Source organism: Pogoniulus pusillus, chromosome 1 (genome assembly GCF_015220805.1).
Source record: "Pogoniulus pusillus isolate bPogPus1 chromosome 1, bPogPus1.pri, whole genome shotgun sequence".
NCBI classification, from domain to species: Eukaryota; Metazoa; Chordata; class Aves; order Piciformes; family Lybiidae; genus Pogoniulus; species Pogoniulus pusillus.
In genome coordinates, this window is record NC_087264.1 from 21,423,947 (window position 1) to 21,447,790 (window position 23,844).

The 23,844-nt window shown below is 51.1% G+C and overlaps 1 protein-coding gene across 2 annotated transcripts in view; it reads right to left on the minus strand.

The window, feature by feature from the left end:
• Positions 1-229: 229 nt before the first annotated feature.
• GALNT16 (polypeptide N-acetylgalactosaminyltransferase 16) overlaps positions 230-23,844 on the minus strand; it is a 72,259-nt gene continuing 48,644 nt past the window's right edge. Inside the window, exons 10-16 of one of the 2 annotated variants that reach the window (XM_064143542.1) lie at positions 21,615-21,741; positions 19,241-19,333; positions 15,792-15,854; positions 15,616-15,699; positions 12,821-12,962; positions 11,412-11,528; positions 230-4,713 (exon numbers count right to left, since the gene is read on the minus strand). In XM_064143542.1, coding sequence (XP_063999612.1) covers positions 4,576-4,713; positions 11,412-11,528; positions 12,821-12,962; positions 15,616-15,699; positions 15,792-15,854; positions 19,241-19,333; positions 21,615-21,741 — 764 coding nt within the window. In that variant the 3' untranslated portion in view covers positions 230-4,575. The remainder of the gene's footprint in view (positions 4,714-11,411; positions 11,529-12,820; positions 12,963-15,615; positions 15,700-15,791; positions 15,855-19,240; positions 19,334-21,614; positions 21,742-23,844) is intronic. The other variant, XM_064143549.1, reaches the window with a different exon arrangement.

The window sequence follows — 23,844 nt, forward strand, 5'->3', positions numbered from 1 at the left end:
AGGTTCTTCTGTCTTCTTTCCCACAGGTGCTTCTCCCCATAGCAGAAGGAGGAAGAGCAACAAAACCATGCCTGGGCAAGCCAGGGCATGGATAAGCCTATTTTGGGCCTATCAGACCTGCCATGACAGTGGAGAAATCCAGTGAGACACAGATACAGGGACCAGACAAGAAATGATGGAGGCTCTTTTCCAATGGGACATGAGAGGAAATAAGAACAGGCAGAAGCACTTGTTTCAAAGTGGGTTTTATTCCAGGCATTAAAAAGACTCTGCCTCATGCTTTCTTCAAGAAAAGGGAAAACAAATCTGGGCTCTACATAAATTATGTCTGACAAAGTGCAGCTTGTGAGTGGGGGGGGGAGGGAAACCCAACACTTCCAAAAAATTGGCTTCCTTACAACAGTAGGTTCAGCTCCTCTCAAATAAACCCCTCATTGGTTCACAGCACATCAAGTGACATTGGATGACCTGATACAAAAACAGCTTTCTGAAAAGGCATTCCCAATGTGAACACTCTGCCTTCACAGTCCAGGGGCTGTTTGAAGGGAAACAAGGGTGAGCAGCTGCTTGCTCTCACTGTTGAAGAAATAAGTCACTGGGACAAATCTGGGGTCTCAGTTTGCTTTCCAAAACCCCACCAGAGCCCTGTTCCAAAGCACGGCACTATGTGGACTTTGAGGGAGGGGGTGGGAAGCACAAATAACATCATTCCTCCTTCCCTTCAGCACGAGAGATACAGAAACTATGCTAACAATAACTCTGGACAAGTGTTCCAAATTTGCCCACACTCAAAAGCAGCCTTTTGTAGTGCACCTCCTTTTCAGCAACTGCTCAAATCTATTGGAAACCAATGGCTTCCAGAAAATGATGTAGGGGGAGACCCTGTGAGCAGTGTTTTTGATGACAGCAGAATTTTGTTGGGTTTGTGAGGAGATGGCCTCAGGAGAACATGTCCACAGTCAGGTAGAGTTAGGGCTCTGGTAGCCCCTAACTCCAAGGCCAATTTCATAGAATCACAGAATCAGTCAGGGTTGGAAGGGACCACAAGGATCAGCCAGTTCCAAACACCCTGCCATGCCCAGGGACACCCTACCCTAGAGCAGGCTGCCCACAGCTTCATCCAACCTGGCCTTAAACATCTCCAGGGATGGGGCCTCAACCACCTCCCTGGGCAACCTATTCCAGGCTCTCACCACTCTCATGCTCAACAACTTTAATTTTTAAGCCTAATTTAAATTAGTGACATATAACCACCTTTTACCTTTTCTCCCCTAGTCTGGGGTTCCTGAAGAAGGAGAGCATCCAGCCTTCAGCTGACAGTCCCAAATGGATGCCAGTTCACACCCTGCCAGGTAGTGAGCAGTAGGAAAAGAGGCATAAATCACCACAGCTAATCCAAGTACCTCTGCTCCAGAAGCTATCAGTAACCTCCAGTACTGGAGCCAAGCACAAAGTCAAGGGCAGTAGCCAGGGTGCTGACAAGAACCTTTTGAACCAAGGGTTAGCCCAGAGCTTGGAGACACAGACACTGCAGCAGTGAGGAAAGTTGTTTGTAGAAGAACTGGGTCCCAGTCCCAGTATGGTTATGAAGGAACTGCAAGAAAGCAGCACACGCACAGTAGGAGCAAGGAGAAAGGAAGCAGCACCTGGTGGAGGATTGAAGATGCTGTTAGCTGCAACCCATAAGCTGCTAGGGAGTGAAATGTGTGGACCTTAGATGCATTATGCTGCATTCTGACAAAATGACTTGATCCTTTAGAACTTCATTCTATTCAGAGCTGACATGCAGAACCTGCTCAAGGGCCTCTCTTTCTGTCTGAATCAACGTTTTGTCATGGCAGGCAGATGAGAACTTGGAGCCAGAGAATCATAGAAACAGTCAGGGTTGGAAGGGACCACAAGGATCACCCAGTTCAGGGATGGGGCCTCACCACCCTCATGCTGAAGAGCTTTTACCTAACATTCAGGCTGAATCTACCCATTTCCAGCTTTGCTCCGTTCCCCTCAGTCTTATCAGTGCCTGACAGCCTAAGAAGTCTCTCCCCAGCTTTCTTGTAGGCCCCTTAAGATACTGAAAAGCCACAAGAAGGTCACCTGGGAGCCTTCTCCTCTCCAGACTGCACAGCCCCAACTCCCTCAGTCTCTCCTCATAGCAGAGCAGCTCCAGCCCTCTGAGCGTCCTCATGGCCCTGCTCTGGACACCTTCCAGCAGATCCATATCCTTCTTGTAAAAGGGACTCTTGACTGTTCCTATCTCCTACTGCCTAATGATGTTCAAGGTGTTCAAGGCCAGGTTGGATGAGGCCTTGAGTGACCTGTTCTTGCAGGAGGGTTTGGAACTGGCTGAACTTTGAGGTCCCTTCCAACCTAAACCATTCTCTGATTCCACGATGCTGTACTGAAGTAACATCTCCTGCACAGGCTTGTTTAGAGAAGCAGCTGCTGGTAGGACAGCATTTCTTCCCCACCGTGGGGCTGTCCTGTCTGCCCTGCCTTCTGTCCATTCCTTGGCTCTTCTCTTTCCTTTCCTGTTCTTTCCTGGCCTCACACCACGGCAATCTCTATACAGGGAAAGAGAAATCTGCAGAGTCAGCCCCCCAGCTCCCAGGCAAACGCATGCTGTGCTGTGCCGTAAGCTTGGCACCAAAGGGTTTGCACAGCACAGTCCAGGGAGGACACTCCCCTGCCTCACCGGTGCTGAGGCAGTGACCTGCTGTCAAGAGTGAAGGGGGACACAGAAAAAGAGCTCCTGCCACACGACTGGTTGAATTGTTTTTTAATAAAAGAACTGAGAGTTGAAATCCAAGTGTGCAGCTCTCCCCCGAGCGCTCCCCAGCGCATGCCTGCTCTGCCCTCAGCTGCTCGGGCCAGCACCGTGCTGGGAGAAAGAACTAACAGGGGATACAGCCAGCAGTCGAAAGCAGCCAGCTCTTCAGAACCCACATGAACAACCTGTTTCTTCCACACCAGAAAGGATCCAGGCAAGCAGATGTCTGCTGAAGGTGGCCTCACCAGCTGGCTCTCCTGAGAGGCTCCTGGAGAGGGCAGTTGGCTCAAAAAACCTATCTCCAAGAGGAAAGTTGAACAAATCTAGTGGGACAGGTTAAGGCTGCGGGGATGGATTTTTCATTTGACTAAGTTAACTTGCCCTGGCAGGTGTGAAAACACAGGCTCAGCTGCAGCTGGCTGCTAAGTGGGAGCAGGGCTGGGGCACTAGCTAGAGACACCACTTGTCTTTGGTATGCCCAGAACACAAAGGCCATCTCGCAGGGCAGACCTCTACTGTGGCAACACTTGTGCAGGGGCAAGTTTCAGCTTCACCAACCAACCTCTCCAAGGTGAGAGGAGAGATGGAGGTCACAACCGGCGCACCCCCTGGTCTTTTGCCTCCTCTTTCTGAGAGAGGGAAAAGCAGCTGGGCACAGGGACCAGGGGGCTTGTCATGCTGGGCTGCCTGCACAAGGGCCATGCAGAGCCAGAGTCAGCGAGGGGGCTGTGCTCCTGCCCAGCCAGCAGCAGGAAGCCTGTGATGATCTAGGGGCTGGCTCCTTCTGCCTCTCACAGCAGGCAACTGGGTGGGCTCCTTCCAGTGGCCTGGCTCAAGTCCAGTGGCACTGTCAGTGTGCACTTCCACACAGCTATGTGCATCACCTTTGGTGTGGGGCGCAGCAGACAGTGTCTGGTAGCACCAGAGTAGCAGTCAGAGAATGGTCTCAGCTTTGCTGGCATCCCAAAGCATCAGCACCCACCTCTGACCAGCTCTACAAGAGCACCCTGAACCCAGGTGAGGTTGGGCTGTCTGCAGCCTTGGATGGCTCATGGAGGCAGGGCTAGCCTTCCCCCCATGGAAACTGGAAGCAAGAATTCAACAGGGGCTAGTTTCCAAACCAACCCCCCGTTATGCTGCTGAAACAGGCTGTCCCATTTCCAGCTCTCTGGTCATCACTGTGCCAGCCCTCAGAGCATTTGGCTGTAGGGCAGCTACTGTGGGCAGAGAAAAGAACAGGCCTGCCACAAAGTGGTTATGAACCTGTTCCCAGGGTCTGCTTAGTTCCCTCCCGGCCCCTTCACTCATCATGAAGACTCTTCTTCTGACCAGTCCTCAGTGAGAGACACACATGCATAAACGATGCTCTGTGACAGACAGAAAAGCCAGAGAGACCAAAGAGCTGCCACTGTTTGCACAAGCATTGTCTAAGCTGTCGAGACTGGAAGTTGTGGACTCTGGATGCTGAGAAGAAATGGATGGGAAGAGCTGCAGAGCAGTTCTGGTCACTCCAGCTATGGGGCTGGGTTCTCCTCTTTTCTCTGGCTGCAGCTGTGCACAATCAGCTACAACCCAGAATATAAGACAGCAGATGGGAAGATTTCAACAACTCTCCTCACCCCTCTCTCAGTCCAGCTGCTTCTCTGAACAGCCCAGAAACACCAAGTGCTCAGCTGAAATGATGGCTTGCTGATGGGCACAATGAAAACATTTAGGGTTAGACATACAAGAAGCACTCCTCCTTTCCCCAGGCTCCTCTGTTCCCAAAGTCTCATGCACAAAGAAACAAGGAGATCTCTGTGCTACCATCATGTTGCTTGCAACACCTCCCACTGTTGGCCAGGTGCACCTGCTTGGCAGGAGTTGGTCACCACTCTCCCGGGCTGGTTTTCCAGGCAGAGACCGCTGACAAAATGTTGAATGAAAGTGCCTTTCATCTTCCACTTCTGCGAGAAGACAGAGAAGAAACACCCTGTTACTTCCCTTTCACCACGGAGCTGTGCCTCCGAGCTCAAGGAGAAAGGCTGGGCACAAACCTCGAGTGAAACACACCAACTGGAAGGACTGAAAACCTGGGTATGGGCAGCACCTCCAATGCACTTGTTTTGTCTATTAGCAATCCCTGGAGTTTGAGTTCAGCTGAATTACAGGGCTAGATTTGCAGGTGTCAAGACTTGAAACCTTTCTATAGTTTCTTTCTAATCCACAGAATGCAAAGCATTGAAAATTCTCCCAACATGGAAAGCAATCCATCCACAGAGTGCAAACATCACTCTTCTTGCTGCTTGGCTGACACTGAGCATAGAATCGTAGCATCACAGAATCAACCAGGTGGGAAGACACCTACAAGATATGGTATGCCAGGGTGTGAGGTGAGGAGGGATCTGAAGAGCTGGAGTAAAGCTTGTGAAAGCTCACCATCACCCCAGGAATCATAGAATCAACCAGGTTAGAAGAGACCTCCAAGCTCATCCAGCCCAACCTAGCACCCAGCCCTAGCCAGTCAAGTAGACCATGGCACTAAGTGCCTCATCCAGGCTTTTCTTGAACACCTCCAGGGATGGTGACTCCACCACCTCCCTGAGCAGCCCGTTCCAATGCTAATCACTCTCTGTGGGAAAAACTTCCCCCCTAATATCAAGCCTATACCTCCACCGGCACAACTTGAGACTGTGTCCCCTTGTTCTGTTGCTGGCATCTCTCTCTCTCTCTCTCTCTTCTATTGATATGGGAGAAGGGATAGGAAACACAGAAACATTAAGAATCAGAGGTAAGAGAAACTTGTCTCCTGAAAATCACTTTCAAGCTACAGCATAACGTCAGTATTCCTAAAGGGTTAACCCTCCCGGGGGTGGTCTGAACCTGACCCCAGGTCCTCCTGACTCTTCCCTGGGGGTGGTCTGAACCTGACCCCAGGTGTAGTGGGTAGCCCACTCCCACTCCCTCTCAAGGGCCCCTATAAAAACAGAGGGGCTGCCTGTGTCTCTTTGACCTGCCTCCTTGCCTGCCACCAGCACCCTTGTTCCTGCTGCTCCTGTTTTTTCCACATGTCCACTCTACCATATGGTGGGACAACAACCCCTTCTTGAATCTGCCTCAATCCACTGCCATCAATCTGGTTGTGTATATATATATATATATATATATATATATATTTCCATCTTGTTTCCCTTCCCTATACTTTTTGTAGCTCCCCTGCCTTAAATACCTTTTATTTATTGCTAAAGCTTTTTCTTTTACCTTCCAAATGGAAGCAAGACTCTTCTTTGGGTGTTTTACCTTTTTTACTACATAGAATCAAAGAATCAAGCAGGTTGGAAGAGACCTCCAGGATCATCCACTCCAACCTAGCACCCAGCCCTAGCCAATCAACCAGACCATGGCACTAATGCCCCATCCAGGCTTTACTTGAACACCTCCAGGGACAGACTCCACCACCTCCCTGGGCAGACCATTCCAATGCCAATCACTCTCTCTGCCAACAACTTCTTCCTAACAACCAGCCCAGACCTCCCCTGGCACATCTAATTCCTTTCTTTCCAAAGTGGGGGAGAGGGAAAGGCATCCTGTTACTGTATTGCTCTGTTAGGTTTTGAGTCTCTGGGAAGCTTAAATCAGAGCAGTATTGTTTTAGCTACTTATTACCATGAAGATGCTACCTCAGGCACTTCCAGCACAGACAGGTTTTCTTTCCTTCTCCTTTCTGGTAGTCTATAGGGAGTTGCCTTTGTCTGGACAGCAGGTAACACTGAGAAGCAAGAGGTGGGAAATTTCCCAGTGGCATCCACATGCATGCTGTTTGTCTCCCAGGAAAAGTTAGTGTCCTCATTTTCAGGCTGGGATCAGATGCCTTCAGCAAATTTTAATGACATGTGGCTGCTTAATAGGGTTTCTCAGCATGCTGCTTGTTCTGCTGGGAAAGACTGCAGCAATGGTTCTCACTGTCAGCTCTTCTGTTCTACTGTCTGGCTCTCACTTTGCCTGCTGTCCCTGCCCGTGGCAGGGGGGTTGGAACTAGGTGATCCCTGTGGTCTCTTCCACCCCTGACTGATTCTGTGATTCTATGATTCTATTTGTCCTCACTGCCATACAAATCTAACTGCCACTCCCACCATCAGAGCCAGAACCAAAGCTAAATGCAGTAAGTTGTTGTGCATTCAACTGAAAATCACAGCTCTCCAAATATCATTATAGGAGATATCTGCCCTGCCTGAAACCTGCTCATGCAGAGTAGCTCATGGCTGGCTGCCTGCGTCAGGAGCAGTGTGGCCAGCAGGACAAGGGAAGTTATTCTGCCTCTGCGCTCAGCACTGCTCAGGCCACACCTGGAGTGCTGTGTCCAGTTCTGGGCTCCTCAAGTCAAGAGAGATGTTGATGTTCTGGAAGGTGTCTAGAGAGGGCAGCAAGGCTGGGGAGGAGCCTGGAGCACAGCCCTGTGAGGAGAGGCTGAGGGAGCTGGGGGTGTGCAGCCTGCAGCAGAGGAGGCTCAGGGCAGAGCTCATTGCTCTCTACAACTACCTGAAGGGAGGCTGTAGCCAGGTGGGGTTGGGCTCTTCTGCCAGGCAAGCAGCAACAGAACAAGCGGACACAGTCTCAAGCTGTGCCAGGGCAGGTTTGGGCTGGATGTTAGGAGGAAGTTGTTGGCAGAATGATTTGCATTGGAATGGGCTGCCCAGGGAGGTGGTGGAGTCACTGTGCCTGGAGGTGTTGAAGCCAAGCCTGGTTGGGGCACTTAGTACCATGGTCTGGTTGCTTGGCTGGGGCTGGGTGCTAGGTTGGACTGGCTGAGCTTGGAGGTCTCTTTCAACCTGGTTGATTCTGCTAGCAGTGCCAGCTGATGCTGCTGAAGAGTCAAGAGGATTATGGTGCCAAAACGAAGTTGCTCCTGGTTCCTTCCAACCCAGGGGAGAATAGTTTAGTGGAACTGAAAACCATTTAAATTTTGGCCATTGTCTCTTGTCCTCCTACTTGCAAAGTTCTGGAGTTGAGGCAGTGCTCTAGACACAAAGCCCCAGTGTGAGTGTGACACATGTGTTAATTGGATAGTTGTTAGTGCCCCAAAAGAACAACAGAATTGTCTGCCCTGTGGCCACGCTTAATGCACAACAGCTGCGCAGCATGGGCACAGACCTGGCCTGAGAGAAAGCAGAAAGCAGCTTTAGGAGCTGTGTGGTCCTGCAGTGAGGATGCAATGAAACTGCTCTGCAGAGGTCTTGCCTTTGCCTTACTCACAGACATGAAATCTAGATCCAGAACAAGTTCAAAGATCTTCCACCACAGCAACAGCAGAGATGTCCAAAGCTTTCATCATGCCAACATCTCCTCTCAGGATGCTGTATGTGTGATGCACATCATTCAGGCTCACCTCCTTCCACTCAGGCTGCCTACTTGGATCTCATTTGTCATGGAATCATAGAAGGGTTTAGGTTGGAAGGGACCTCAAAGCTCAGCCAGTTCCAGCCCCCTGACATAGGCAGGGACATCTCCCACTAGAACAGATCGCTCAAGCCTTCATCCAACCTGGTCCTGAACACCTCCAGGGAGGTTGTGGAGCACAACTCCCTGGGCAACCTATGCCAGTGTCACACCACCCTCACTGCAAAGAAATCTTTCTTAACATCTAGTTTAACTCTCCCCTCTGCCAGTTTAAACCCATTACCCCTAGTCCTGTCATTACAAGACCTTGCCAATAGTCCCTTCCCAGCTTTTTTTGTAGGCCCCTTCAGATCCTGGAAGGCCACTCCATGGTCTCCTCCAGGCCTTCTCTTCTCCAGCCTGCACAGCCCCAACTCTCTCAGCCTCTCCTCAGAGCAGAGCTGCTGCAGCCCTCTCAGCATCTTGGTGCCCTCCTCTGGACTGGCTCCAACACTTCCATGTCCTGCTTGTCTTGGGGGCTCCAGAACTGCACCCAGGACTGCAGGTGGGGTCTGAGGAGAGCAGAGCCAAGGGGCAGAATCTCCTCCCTTGCCCTGCTGCCCACACTGCTCTTGCTGCAGCCCAGCACAGGGTTGCTGTCTGGGCTGCACTCACACTGCAGGCTCATCTTGAGCTTTTCACCAACCCAGACCCCCAGGGCCTTTTCCTCAGGGCTGCTCTCAGCCATTCCCCACCCAGCCTGGAGTTGTGCTTGGGATTGCACCCACCCAGGTGCAGGACCTTACATTTGGCCTTGTTGAATGTCATGAGGTTGGCCTGGGCACACCTCTCCAGCCTGTCCAGGTCCCTCTGGATGGATGGCTTCACCTCCACCTTGCTGATATATTCAGCTCCCCTTCCTCCATCTTCAGCTACTCCAACTTTGTGAGAAGCCCACTTGCTCTTAGAAGTGGCTACACCCATACATAACTGCTCACCTTCCAGGTCTCAGACTTTGGGCTATGAGTACCCACAAGCAGACATGCAAGTTGTAGGCAAACTGACAGATTTCCCCCCCACCTCCAGCTTTGCTCTTTCATTTCATTTTGTACCTTTCTACAGCACTGGCTGGCTGCCTCCTTGAAACTCAACCTCCCAGATATCCAGAGCAGAAAGAAGAGAATTGTTTGCAAAGACGACTGACTCCTAGCAATTAAAAGTCATCACCACCAACAATTGCTGCTGTGTTTATTTCTCAAGAATATAACAAACTTCAGGGTTTTGTGAGCAGAAATCTGCAATGGGAGTTTGGGACTTCCAAAAAAGCCAGCCAGCATGTCAGCCCAAATTAGATTAAAAATTCAAATCCACTTCTCCCACCTCACTCCTTCAGCTGCAAGGCAGTTTGGAATGGCTGATGTGATTCACATCAGCCCCTAATTATTTGAAGTGCTTAAACAAAAGCCTTACTTACAGTCAGTTATCTAAATCATCTGCTAGGTCAAGTCCTTGATTTAAGTACAGTTTGTTCACATAAGGTAATGGAAAACAACAGCTCCCATCCTTAAGTGTGTGCATGCCTTTATAATGAGCCCATATATAATCGACACAGCAAGGCTCAATAAACTCTGTTCCAGCAGCAGAATGGGGCTGCTTGTGTTAGTGTGGATTAATCCCTCTTCTGGCTAATGGGGCCTGGAATCCACTCCACTGCAGGGAATACCTGTCCTTCCATGACAGGCAAGACAGTGCTACAGGCTGGAGAGAGAGTGGCTGAGAGCAGCCAGGGAGAGAGGGATCTGGGGGTGCTGGTAGAGAGGAGCTGAAGATGAGGCAGCAGTGTGCCCAGGTGGGCAGCAGAGCCAGTGGCATCCTGGGCTGGCTCAGGAGCAGTGTGGCCAGCAGGACAAGAGAGGTTCTTCTGCCCCTGTACTCAACACTGCTCAGGCCACACCTGGAGTGCTGTGTCCAGTTCTGGGCTCCTCAATTCAAGAGAGATGTTGAGGTGCTGGAAGGTGTCCAGAGAAGGGCAGCAAGGCTGGGGAGGGGCCTGGAGCAGAGCCCTGTGAGGAGAGGCTGAGGGAGCTGGGGGTGTGCAGCCTGCAGAAGAGGAGGCTCAGGGCAGAACTCATTGCTGTCTGCAGCTACCTGAAGGGAGGTTGTAGCCAGGTGGGGTTGGGCTCTTCTGCCAGGCAAGCAGCAACAGAACAAGGGGACAGAGTCCCAAGCTGTGCCAGGGCAGGTCTAGGCTGGATGTTAGGAGGAAGTTGTTGCCAGAGAGAGTGATTGGCATTGGAATGGGCTGCCCAGGGAGGTGGTGGAGTCACTGTGCCTGGAGGTGTTGAAGCCAAGCCTGGCTGGGGCACTTAGTGCCATGGTCTGGTTGATTGTCTAGGGCTGGGTGCTAGGTTGGACTGGCTGAGCTCGGAGGTCTCTTCCACCTTGGTTGTGCACCCTGCTGTGGTGTGCTTTTCCCCAGGGAGCAGTCTGGGTGGCACACACACAGTGCTCTATGTCAAGTCAGTATTTCTCATGAGCTGTATGCACTCTGGTTGAAAGGTCTGTTCACAAGTCCAAAGATGGCACAAAGAACACAGTTCTCTCAATTCTAAAGAGATAAACAAATGCATCATCCTTCTCTTGAGTATCTCACAGGATGTCAGGGGTTGGAAGGGACCCAAGGAGATCATCCAGTCCAACCCCCCTGCCACAGCAGGACCACTCAGTCTAGCTCAGGTCACACAGGAACACATCCACACAGGGCTTGAAAGGCTCCAGAGAAGGAGACTCCACAACCTCTCTGGCAGCCTGTGCCAGTGCTCTGGGATGCTTAAGGTCAAGAAGTCTCCCCCTTGTGTTGAGCTGGAAGCTCATCCATTGCTCTTTGTCCTGTCCCAGGGAGCAAGTGAGCAGAGCCTGTTCCTCCCTCACATCTCAAAGCATTTGCTGCTTATCTCCCATCTCTGCTGCTCTCCTCTATCCATGCACCCATTTCACTGGACATGAACTCACCCCAGGAGTGAGGTCAGGGTGAGCTGAAGTGAGCCATGCTGCCCAGGGCCCAGGCTGAGCACACACCCCCATACCAGTGTGCTCTGTGCCCCTACCTCTGGCCATGGGCAGTCTCAAGCATGAGAGCTTATGAAACAGATGCAGAAGGAAATCCAGAGGATGGAAAGGATTTTTTGCACACTTGGACAGGCCTAGGTTTGCCCTGGCAAGCTGCACTGATGCAAGAATGCAGGTGTATGGCAGTGAAGGGGTTAAAAGGAGGCCCAGAGTTACCTACCTGTCTGCCGTCTTTTTGATTGCAGGCTTTCAGTGTGATCTGCGAGCCAGGAGAGAAGGACAGGACGGAAAGACACTTGTCCTGCTGCCTAATTAAAGGGTCACTGAACACCCACTCCTTTGGCAGAAGAAAAAGAAAAGCTCTGTTAGGATCATAGTGGTGATCAGATGAGGGGGAGAGACTTCTTTTTTCTACCAGCTATTTAAGAAACCTTTAATCCCTGGCAAGATTATGGCAGTAGACATCATCTGGTCAGAAGTTTAAGCTCAGGCTTGGGGCGTTCTGTCTTATTTCACAGCTTGCAGCTGCTTCCCCTGACCATCTGAGCTGTCTGATTCAACCCTGGATTAACCATGGAGCAACTCCCTGCAGCACTGTAGCTTCCCAGATTTAGGCCTACAAAGCAGGGAGGTCTCCAAGCCCTAATTTACATGAGGTGCAAGTGCTGCTGCATACTTTACATAGCTGACATTCTCTGACTGCTAGCTGGAACCTACACGTTGTCCAGGGAAGCAAAACGTGTGCAAGCATACCCACAGACTAACCTATATCAGCAGCACACATCAGGCACAAAGCCCCTTCATTTTCCCCTCCTGTCACTGGGTGGATGCTTGACCCAATCAACTGTTCTATTTTCCCCGAGGAAGGCATATAAAACACAGCAAGTTTCAGAGGTTTCAGTCAGTAACACTATGGGGCAATGAGTCAGAATAACTGGCACGGTGAATGCTGGCTGCAAACTAGTTTCCAGCAGATAACAGATGTGAATGTCATACTTTCTGGCATAAAGTATCCTACTGTGACCCTTCACTTTCTCAAGCCATTTCCCTGCTGCTTCCAGTCACTGCAAGATGAGACCAGAGTGCTGATCTTCGGCTGGTATTAACCAGCACAGCTTCACTGCTGTTAGGAGAGCTCCACCAAAGCACTGCAGCTGTTGAAGCTCTGTTTGGGTTTGGTACCGAGATACATCTGCTGAACAGCACAATCCAAAGCCTCTGCAGCTACAGCTGAGCTGGCAAGATGAGGAACATTTCCTGGCAAATCTCTTACTCATGTTAAGGATTGGTTCTCTTGGGTTGGATGATGAAGCAGTGCACACCCAAGCAACAGTCTGAGGAGGGGGACAGCTCCGTGACTCAAACTCTGGGTGCACACCTACGGCACAGACTAGTCACACCCCTGAGCATTCAAGCACTGCCCGTGGTCTCTGAGTGATGAAAAACCTTCCCACTCTGTGCCTGCCTGCTGGGCCTGCTGAGCCAGCAGGGCTCTGAGAGATGGGCAGAGTTCCTTTTCTCTGCTTGCAGTTGAAATAATTAGCATGCACCTCTGGACAAACCCACCAAGGCCCAGGTAATGAAAAGGGCAGAAGCAGGAGCAAAGTACCAACCTGAAGCTTGCCTTACCTGAGTGACAGGTGGATTGCTCACTGTGCCCTTACAGCTTCCCATGGCAGCCAGTGTATTCCCTGTGGCATCCTGTGCCCAAGACTCCAGGCAGTTTCCTCCTTGTTTAATTATTCCTGGGATCAATTCCTTTTCAGGAATCCTTCAAGTGAAATGACAGGTGTGTGGCATTCCATACACAGAAACTTCCAAAGCACTTTCACACTGATAGGGGTATAACTGCACCCTGGCTGAAACACAGAACCCCTTTATTTGCCAGAAAATAAACAGTATTTCCTAGCTGCAGGAGATGTACAGAGGAGGCAAAAAGCGAGGCAGAGCCTGGTACCATTTGGTTGCAGAAGGCAAAACAGAACCTTTAGGTATGGTATATCTCAAGCAGTTTATAGACTCATAGAATGCTTTAGGTTGGAAGGGACCTCAAAGATCACAGAATCATAGAATCAGCTAGGTTGGAAGAGACCTCCAAGCTCAGCCACTCCAACCTAGCAACCAGCCCTAGCCAAGCAACCACACCATGGCACTAAGTGCCCCAGCCAGGCTTGGCTTCAACACCTACAGGGACAGCAACTCCACCACCTCCCTGGGCAGCCCATTCCAATGCCAATCACTCTGTCCAACAACTTCCTCCTAACAGCCTGAACCTCCCCTGACACAGCTTGACACTGTGTCCCCTTCTTCTGTTGCTGATTGCCTGGGAGAAGAGCCCAACCCCACCTGGCCACAGCCTCCCTTCAGGTAGTTGTAGAGAGCAATGAGTTCTGCCCTGAGCCTCCTCTTCTGCAGGCTGCACACCCCCAGCTCCCTCAGCCTCTCCTCACAGGGCTCTGCTCCAGGCCTCTCCCCAGCCTTGCTGCCCTTCTCCAAACACCTTCCAGCACCTCAACATCTCTCTTGAATTGAGGAGCCCAGAACTGGACACAGCACTCCAGGTGTGGCCTGAGCAGTGTTGAGTACAGGGACAGAATAACCTCCCTTGTCCACCCCCCTGCCATAGGCAAGGACACTTCCCACTAGAACAGGTCACTCAAAGCCTCATGTAAACTGGTCCTGAACACCTCCAGGGAGGTTGTGGAGCACAGAAGCACAGAATGTGATCAGAGATCACATTCTGTGCTTCTGTGCTCCACAACCTCCCTGGGCAACCTGTGCCAGTGTCTCACCACCCTCACTGGAAATAACTTCTTCCTAACATCCAGTTTCCATCTCCCCTCTGCCAGTTCAAACCCATTACTCCTCATCCTGTCATTACAAGGCCTTGTCAATAGTCCCTCCCCAGCCCTCCTGTAGCCCCCTACAATACTGGAAGAAAAACCATATCCACACTGAATTCCTGTGTTTCTACCTCCTCCTTTCCCTGAGCCTTCTCCTCAGCATCAGCACAGATTTGCTATCTCATTGTTGGTGACACAGCAAAAATCTGACAGGACCAGACTACTGGTGGATGTGTTAGCCTCAACCCACACTAGATACAGACTTGGCTTGACTGAGATGCTAGGGTGTGTTAGCTACCAACACAGCTCTACCTAGCCTGTTCTAGAGGGAGGTGTCCCTGCCATAGGCAGGGGTTTGGAATTGGATGAGCTTTGAGGTCTCTTCCAACCTGAACCATTCTGTGATTCCAACAGACCAACAATACAACACTCCTGCATCCTGACCCAGGCCGGGGGAACCCACAGGCACAGCTGGCTCTGGCATTCACTAGGGCTTTCTCTGGACCATCCTCCACCTCTGCACTGAGGCTGTCCAGCTCTATTTAGCTCAACTGCCTCCAAGTGGAGCATCCAGCAGGCTAAGACCAAGCAGTAGCTGTGAGGGATGTCATGGTCTAGCAGTCATCTATACCTCACACCTCTTCAAACACTGCTGTTGCACAGCTCTGAGGGACAGCTTTGTGTGGCAGAGGACAGCTGTGTGTGGCAGAGCACAGGGCTCCCAGAGGCAGAAGTGACAAGCCTTTTGCACAGTTGTTGTGATAACACAAGCCAGGAAATCACTGGGGCTTTCTCACCACAAAGAACACAGGAAAAACATTTTCCAAGCATAAGTCTCTCTTTTCCCTGTTGCCAAGGCTCAGCTTTTCCTTGTGACCCACCTCAGAATCACAACAACGTGCAGGATGGCAAAGGCCCTCAGCATCACCAAGGCCAACCTAGAACCCTACTCCACAATATTCATTTTAAACCATAACCCCAGGCACCACATCCAAACCACCCTTAAACATACCCAGGCTGGGTAACTTCATCATTCCAGTCCCTGACCACTCTTTCCATGAAAAACTCTTTCCTAACGTCCAGTCTAACCCTCTCCAGCCTCAGCTTGAGGCTATTCCTCCTTGTTCTGTCTCCAGTGACCTGTGAGCAGAGCCCAGCAGCAGCCTCTTCACAGTGTCCCTTCAGGCAGCTGTAGACAGCAATGAGGTCTCCCCTGAGCCTCCTCTTCCCCACAGCCCCAGCTCCCTCAGTCACTCCTCATCAGATTTATTCTCCAGGCCCTTCCCCATCTTCGTTGCCCTCCTCTGGACCTGCTCCAGCACCTCCATATCTCTCTTGTATTGCAGTGCCCCAAACTGAACACAACATTTGAGCTGTGGTCTCACCACAGCAGGGTCCAAGGGGACAATCCCCTCCCTGCTCCTGCTGGCCACAGCATTTTTAATCCAAGCCAGGATGCCATTGGCCTTCTTGCCTGCTGGTAGCTGTAGACAGCAATGAGGTCTCCCCTCATCCTCCTCTTCCTCACACTAACCCTTAAACTCCCTGACCCTTCAGAGATGTATACAAAAGGAGACTCACTTGAGTTCAGGGTAGACGTTCTCCAGGTACCACTGGAAGGATTTGCAGTTCAGGTTGCGTCGCTGCTCCAGTCGGTCTGCAACACTGCAAACACAGGCAGGTTGTTGAGGGTAAGGTAATGAACAGGAGGGAGGGGAACAATGAAGACTGGCCAGGAGGTTTGAGGGAGAACATACAACTTTTTCCCACTACTCATTCTCCCACGTAGCTGTTGCTGAGTTCTGAGCACTAGCAGTGACCTGAAGCGAAAAGGAGAGAGGCAACTGCAGGAGGCAGAAGAAGAAGACATGAACACATTCAGAGACCAATTTTCGCCCTTCCTTTGACTCAGACAGATGGCAGAGCCCAGCTCCTGCAGTGTTAAATAACACATTGCAGTAAAACCACTGTAGGACCAGGAAAGTGTTTCTACCTCTGGGTGCCCCCATAGGAGTATGCCATGAAACTTGCACTTCAGCTCATGAAAAGGCTTTGAAAGTGTTTGTGCTCAGTTATACAGCAGCAATCATTGTGTGCTAGAGCACAGCTCTAGGCTCAGTTTGGGTTTCAGACCTAAACAACACAGCTGTTTGCTTTTAAGTGGTTTGGGGAAAGGGGAGGTGTATAAGGGGAGCTTAACATTTCACTAACAGTCACAGAATCATAGAATCAGTCAGGGTTGGAAAGGACCACAAGGAGCAGCCAGTTCCAACCCCCCTGCCATGCCCAGGGACACCCTACCCTAGACCAGGCTGCCCACAGCCTTATCCAGCCTGCCCTTCAACACCTCCAGCCATGGGGCGTCAACCACCTCCCTGGGCAACCCATTCCAGCCTCTCACCACTCTCTTGCTGAGGAACTTTCTCCTTACATCGAGGCTGATTCTCCCCACCTCCAGCTTTGCTCCATTCCCCCCAGTCCTGTCACTCCCTGAGAGCCTAAAAAGTCCCTCCCCAGCTTTTCTGTAGACCCCCTTCAGATGCTGGAAGGTCACAAGAAGGTCACCTCAGAGCCTCCTCTTCTTCTGCTGCAGCTGTCCTCCTGCTGCTGCTGCTTTGCTGGCTTTAAGTGGCTAAAGCAGTCCTACTGACAGCCGGGATGCTCCTGGTCAAGCCATACAACATTTTCATGCTGGGCAGGACTTTGAGCTGCACCCATACTCTTTGCAAGCCTCAGCAGCACAGAGAGGCCACTGTACTGCCCATACCTAAGGAGAATGCACTGAGATCCTATGTTCACATCAAAACTGTAGGCATGAAGGGTTTATTTAAGTCACACCACCAGAGGCATTTGCATTCTAAAGTCTAGATTCAAGGCAGGTTCTCAGGGCTGTTGTTACAAGGGGAGAAACTGCCTGAAATCAAATCCTACAGCTCTGCCCCAGCTCTTACTCAGCCAATGCTGCCAGTAAAGCCACTAGGAAGTCTGAACAACAACTACAAGTTTTGGCCCTAAAACACACAAGCAACATATCCACATCCAATATGCAACAGTTTGGTGTCCTTGACAAGCAGCAGGGTTACTTTGCCATTTGCACCCAGTCCAGCTGCTGCAGTCAGCAGATAAATTAGGTACTCAAAGCTACTAGGACAAAAACCTCTAATGCAGCACAATAACAAAGCACAATGTACAACAAAAAGAGCCCTAAACGTGTGTGGGTGAGACCAAATCTGCCTGTCATCAAACAAGCAACAGGTATGTCAGTATCCAGAGCACAAAGCTGCCTACCTGAAACACAAACACATCTGAGATACAAACACACCAGGCAAGTCCTTACGCTGATACAGCAATCGCTTGAGGAGGCACAGGCAGATAGAACCTCCAGATACACACCACTCCTGATGCTGATGCTTATCTGGGAGTCATTTCCCCTCGTCCTATCATCCATCACTGATTTCTGGGTCACAAAGAACACTTCTACACTTTGGCCACTACAACCCCAAGCAGTGCTACAGGCTGGGGACAGAGTGGCTGAGAGCAGCCAGGCAGAGAGGGACCTGGGGGTGCTGGTAGAGAGGAGCTGAATATGAGCCAGGGGAAGTCTTCATAGAACCACAGAATCAGCTGGGTAAAAAGAGACCTCCAAGCTCATTCAGTCCAACCTAGTACCCAGCCCTAGACAATCAACCAGACCATGGCACTAAGTGCCCCAGCCAAGCTCAGCTTGAACACCTCCAGGGATGGCAACTCCACCACCTCCCTGGGCAGCCCATTCCAATGCCAATCACTCTCTCTGACAACAACTTCCTCCTAACATCCAGCCTAGACCTCCCCGGCACAGCTTGAGACTGCATCCCCTTCTGTTGCTGCTTGCCTAGCAGCAGAGCCCAACCCCACCTGGCTACAGCCTCCCTTCAGGTAGCTGTAGAGAGCAATGAGCTCTGCCCTGAGCCTCCTCTTCTGCAGGCTGCACACCCCCAGCTCCCTCAGCCTCTCCTCACAGGGCTGTGCTCCAGGCCCCTCCCTAGCCTTGCTGCCCTTCTCTGGACACCTTCCAACACCTCAACGTCTCTCTTGAATTGAGAAGCCCAGAACTGGATACAGCACTCCAGGTGTGGCCTGAACAGTGTTGAGCACAGGGGAAGAATAACTTCCCTTGTCCTGCTGGCCACACTGCTCCTGAGCCAGCCCAGGATGCCATTGGTTCTGCTGCCCACCTGGGCACACTGCTGCCTCATCTTCAGCTACTTTCTACCAGCACTCTCAGGTCCCTTTCTTCCTGGCTGCTCTCCAGTCACTCTGTTCTCAGTCTAGTCTGGATGCTAGGAGGAAGTTGTTGTCAGAGAGAGTAATTGGAATTGGAATGGGCTGCCCAGGGAGGTGGTGGAGTCGCCATCCCTGAAGGTGTTCAAGCAAAGCCTGGATGGGGCTGCTCTCAGCCATTCCTCACCCAGCCTGGAGTTGTGCTTGGGATTGCACCCACCCAGGTGCAGGACCTTACGCTCTGCCTTGTTGCATGTCATGAGGTTGGCCTGGGCACACCTCTGCAGCCTGTCCAGGTTTACTCCGGGTGGATCTCTGCCCTCTAGCAAGTCTACTGTGCCACACAGCTTGGTGCCATCTGCAGACTTGCTGAGGGTGCACTGACAAAGATGTTAACCAGCACCAGTGCCAGCACAGACCCCTGAGGGAGCCACATGGCACTGGTCTGCAGGTGGACATTGTGCCCTTGATCACAACTCTCTGCCTCACCATGGCCATGCTCTCCTACCCTACACACCAGGCAAACCACACACAAGGAAAGGGGAGAGTGTGCCAGCTGCAGCTTGCCCCCTGTGCCAGCTAGCCATGCTTGCCCCAGGATCCTGCATCTGCAGAAGAACTCCAGATCAAGCTCTTGTCATCATGTAGCTCATGTTCCCAAAGCAACTGCATGCTGTGTTAGAAAGTATTCTCATCTATCCACTTAAAATATTTGCCCTTTTAACCTCATCACAGACCACATCAGACTGCTGCTAATGCACAGGGCTACTGGGGGGAAAAGTAGTATGAGTTAGAAGCAAACCTTGTGGCCAGGCAATCAAGCTGCAAGCCAGCCCTCCAGAGCATCTCTGCTTCCCACACTTAGCCCCAGAGAATGTTCAAAACCTGTTTCTTGCTGGCAAGAGGCTTCCCAGAGCACTCCTGAGGTCTGCTGGAAGCTTACCTTCCAAAGGACTTGCCGATGGCAGACGGCCTGGCCTCGTAGTAGTACTGCTTGTACTCATCCATCCACACCTCTGCCGTGCGCTTGGTGTTCCTGCATGGACATGAGGAGAGACTCTGCTGAGTGCCTGTGGAGAACCTGTCCTGGGTGGGCAGGCCTAAGGCCTGTCTGCCAGGAGGGAGTGAGGGACAGTTCCACACATGAATGTGCTGGTTTGAGGCTAACTGGAATATTTCAATGAGAGCAATTAGATTTTTGGCTGGGAAAGGGAAATAACAGTGATGTCTAAATTACCCATTCGTTCTGCTGGGACATATAAAAGCAAGGACACAAACACAGATAAGACAACCTCTGCCTGGTCTCTACTGCATTAACCCTTCTGCCTGACCCTGCACACTTTCTAACTAACCATTCTGCTTCTTAACTCACCCTTTGCTGACCTCTTCCAACTCACCTTGCACATAAGCAGGAGATCCTGAGGTAAGGGAGAGGGTGGGAGGAGAGTGGAAAGCAAGTGGAAGGGTGGTTGGCAGCCCTTCCTGGGCACTCTGGCTGCTGGGAGGGGTATTGTGTTTCTGCCTTACTTTTAACTCATATAGAACTGTATATAGAATCATAGAATCAAGCAGGTTGGAAGAGACCTCCAAGCTCATCCAGTCCAACCTATCCCCCAGCCCTATCCAGTCAACCAGATCATGGCACTAAGTGCCTCATCCAGGCTTTTCTTGAAGACCCCCAGGGACAGCGACTCCACCACCTCCCTGGGCAGCCCATTCCAATGCCAATCACTCTCTCTCCCAACAACTTCCTCCTAACATCCAGCCCAGACCTCCTCTGGCACAGCTTGAGACACTATCCCCTTCTTCTGTTGCTGCTTGCCTGGCAGAAGACACCAACCCCACCTGGCTACATCCTCCCTTCAGGGAGCTGCAGACAGCAATGAGCTCTGCCCTGAGCCTCCTCTTCTGCAGGCTGCACACCCCCAGCTCCCTCAGCCTCTCCTCACAGGGCTCTGCTCCAGGCCCTTCACAGCCTTGCTGCCCTTCTCTGGACACCTTCCAGCACCTCAACATCTCTCTTGACTTGAGGAGCCCAGAACTGGACACAGCACTCAAGGTGTGGCCTGAGCAGTGCTGAGCACAGGGGCAGAAGAACCTCCCTTGTCCTGCTGGCCACACTGTACAGATATTTACAGTTCTATACAAGTTAAAAGTGATACAGAAACACAACATCCCTCCTGAATCAGTCAAACTGCCCAGGAGGCTCCCAACCCAAACCTCTTTCCCCCTCCTCCCCCTTTCCCTCCTCTGAGAAATAACCAGATCAGTGCCTGTATATCTCACATGCTAAATCGGAGAGATCTGAGGTAAGACGTCAAAAAGATAAGAAGAAAGGTAGAGGAGAAGGTTAGATTGGATTAAAGAGTAAAGGCAGATGCAACCACACACAGACCACCAGAGAGAGGGAGAACAACCACTGAGAAGTGTGAGAGCAGTGAGTGCCTTATCTATATTTTGGCTAGTTGCATTTCTCAGCAGAAGACTGATTGATACAGGTCACTGCTGTTTATTTTTCTTCTCACTAAAAATATTCCAATTAGCCTCAAAGCAGAACAGCTTTTGAGATGATGGAGATTTCAACACCTCTCTGGGGCCCTCTGCCAGTGCTTAGCTGCTCCTGTTGTGGGACACTGTGCTTCATCTTCTTTCCTCTTCCCATCTGCCCTGCAGAGGGAGTTGTCCTTAGGGCTAGCCTCAGAGTCCCTGCTGCTCATCTCTGGACTCAAAAGCAGTTCAGAGTACCTGCTGCTCATCTCTGGACTCAGAAGCAGCTCACAGTACCTGCTGCTCATCTCTGGACTCAAAAGCAGCTCACAGTACCTGCTGCTCATCTCTGGACTCAGAAGCAGCTCACAGTACCTGCTGCTCATCTCTGGACTCAGAAGCAGCTCACAGTACCTGCTGCTCATCTCTGGACTCAAAAGCAGCTCAGAGTACCTGCTGCTCATCTCTGGACTCAAAAGCAGCTCAGAGACAGCAGCTGTGACTAAGGACTGCTGGCAGAGAGGCACATGTCATAGGGCAGTACCCACGAATGGCCAGAGTCTCTCCCTGGGGTACTGCCCCAGCTCCCCGCCACAGACTGAGGCAGAACAAGATGCACCAACACAAACAACAGAGATCGGAGCAGGTTTTGTTCGTGGAAAACAACAGCTCATCCTTCCCTGGAGAACAGATGCTCAGCCACAAGTCTTCCTCCTCCGTCACCGGGCAGAAAGACAACAGGCAGACAGACAGCAAGGAATTTGGGCTGGCTCAGGAGGGCCCAGCGCCTGGGTGCCCTGCCCGCTGCCCAGCAGCTGCCAGACACCTACTTGATGTAGGTGAGTGCGTTGCCCTCGGGGAAGTCGTAGGGATGGCGCTTCCTGAAGACGTGTCCCACGCGGCTGCAGGGCACGATCTCCAGGCTGCCGCCGCACATCCACACGCGGAAAGAGAGCTCTGCAAGAGACCCCACCCGTTACACGGCTGCAGGCAGGTCAGGTGGGCAGCAGTGGGTCTGAAAACCTTCACCCTCTGCCCTGGAGGTAGAGTCTGCAACAGCAAAACTATTACTTACTACCCTGTCCCGGGTTAGGGCAGATCCTTCCCCCAGGGAGAAATAAACTCACCACAACACAGATTTGTTTTGAAAGTCAGGGAAAGATGAAGTTGTATTTCTTATAGTATAAGTATAGCAGTGTAAAGAGAGAGAACAACTAGAGAAGGGGAAAAAATACAATAACCTTCAGGGAGATGGAGGAGGGGTCAAGGGGCAGCAAAGAAGCAGCAGCAGCCGAAACAGCAGCCGGGGAAGATAGGCAGGCGCAGCTCAAGCAGCAGAAGCCAGCAGAAGGAGGGGAAGAACAAGCTGTGCTTCTAGACATCAAGCTCTTGATGCTCCAATGAAATGATATTAACTTATCTATTGTTGCCATTATATGGCCTATCCCTGGAGTGTTCATCTCTCCCCTCTGTCTGAGCCAGAAAGTCAGCTCAAACGGCCGCATACACTTACTTTCTGCTTTTAGAGGCACTGTTTCGTTCTGAGACAGCTTGGGGTGCTTTTAGAGGCACTGTTTCGTTCTGAGACAGCTTGGGGTGCTTTTAGAGGCACTGTTTCGTTCTGAGACAGCTTGGGGTGCTTTTAGAGGCACTGTTTCGTTCTGAGACAGCTTGGGGTGCTTTTAGAGGCACTGTTTCGTTCTGAGACAGCTTGGGGATCTGCATTTCTCCACGTGACAACAGACCTCTGTGTTTCCCATTCTGCTTAGGCTCCACTAGTGCTCAAGCAGCTTGTCAACTGGCTTTCATAGAATCATAGAATCAGTCAGGGTTGGAAGGGACCACAAGGAACAGCCAGTTCCAACCCCCTGCCATGGGCAGGGACGCCCCATACCAGATCAGGCTGTCCAGAGCCTCATCCAGCCTGGCCCTAAGCACCTCCAAGGATAAGGCCTCCACCACCTCCTTGGGCAACCCATTCCAGAATCTCACCACTCTCATGCTGAAACACAAAACTTTTCCTAGTGATGCCATGGGGAGAGTGGGAAAACTGTCCTCCCTTTGTTAAAATGGAGCCAACTCTTGTGGCACAGAGATTCCCCAGGCTTCTCCAGTCCCACTCCTCTCCTTGGTCCCCCAGGCATTTTAGTGAGACACCTTTCCCTTTGGCCAGGTCTTTGTACTGCTGTCAGGATGCCATTTAGCAACAGACTAGGATCACTCCCACACCCACCTTCTTCTGGGCTTCTGTAACTTTCCAGCCCTGCATATAGGTGGAGGAATGGAAGAATTCACTGTGTAAAACCATGTGAATGGTTTTTCATGTGAAGAAGAAAATCATGTGAAGAAGAAAAGGGTTTTAGGAGACAAGGAGAGAATAAAATGAGGGCATAAGGAAGTGAGTCAGCATCTAGAGCAGAGTCACAGAATCAATTTCTTAGATTGGAAAAGACCTTCAAGATCATCGAGTCCAACCATTAGTTTCCTCTACTCCATGTTTATTCACCCTACAATGTCTTGATGTTCTTATTCTGCTTGGCTCTGATAAGTCAAAAAAACCCAACAACCCCCTTCCAAAAAATACCCCAAACCCACACCACCACAGTACAAAACCCCCAAAGCAACAACAGCAGCAACAAAAAGATGAGTCAATTACAGTTTGTCATCCACTGTCTCTGCAGGGAAAGCTACTCAGAGCACAGTAATCAGCCTAATATTGTGACTGGAAAATACAAAGAGAACATTGCTACTTGACGAAATCCAGCTGCTCCTGAAGCTAAAGTCAAGGTTTTGTTAAAGGACTGCAAGGGTGTGGAGCTTTGATGTACAGCAGCTTATTTACAGCTCAGAAGAATCATAGAATCAACCAGGTTGGAAGAGACCTCCAAGTTCATCAGATTTATTCTCCAGGCCCTTCCCCAGCTTTGTTGCCCTCCTCTGGACCTGCTCCAGCACCTCCACATCTCTCTTGTATTGCAGTGCCCAAAACTGAACACAACACTCAAGCTGTGGCCTCACCACAGCAGAGTCCAAGGGGATAATCCCCTCCCTGCTCCTGCT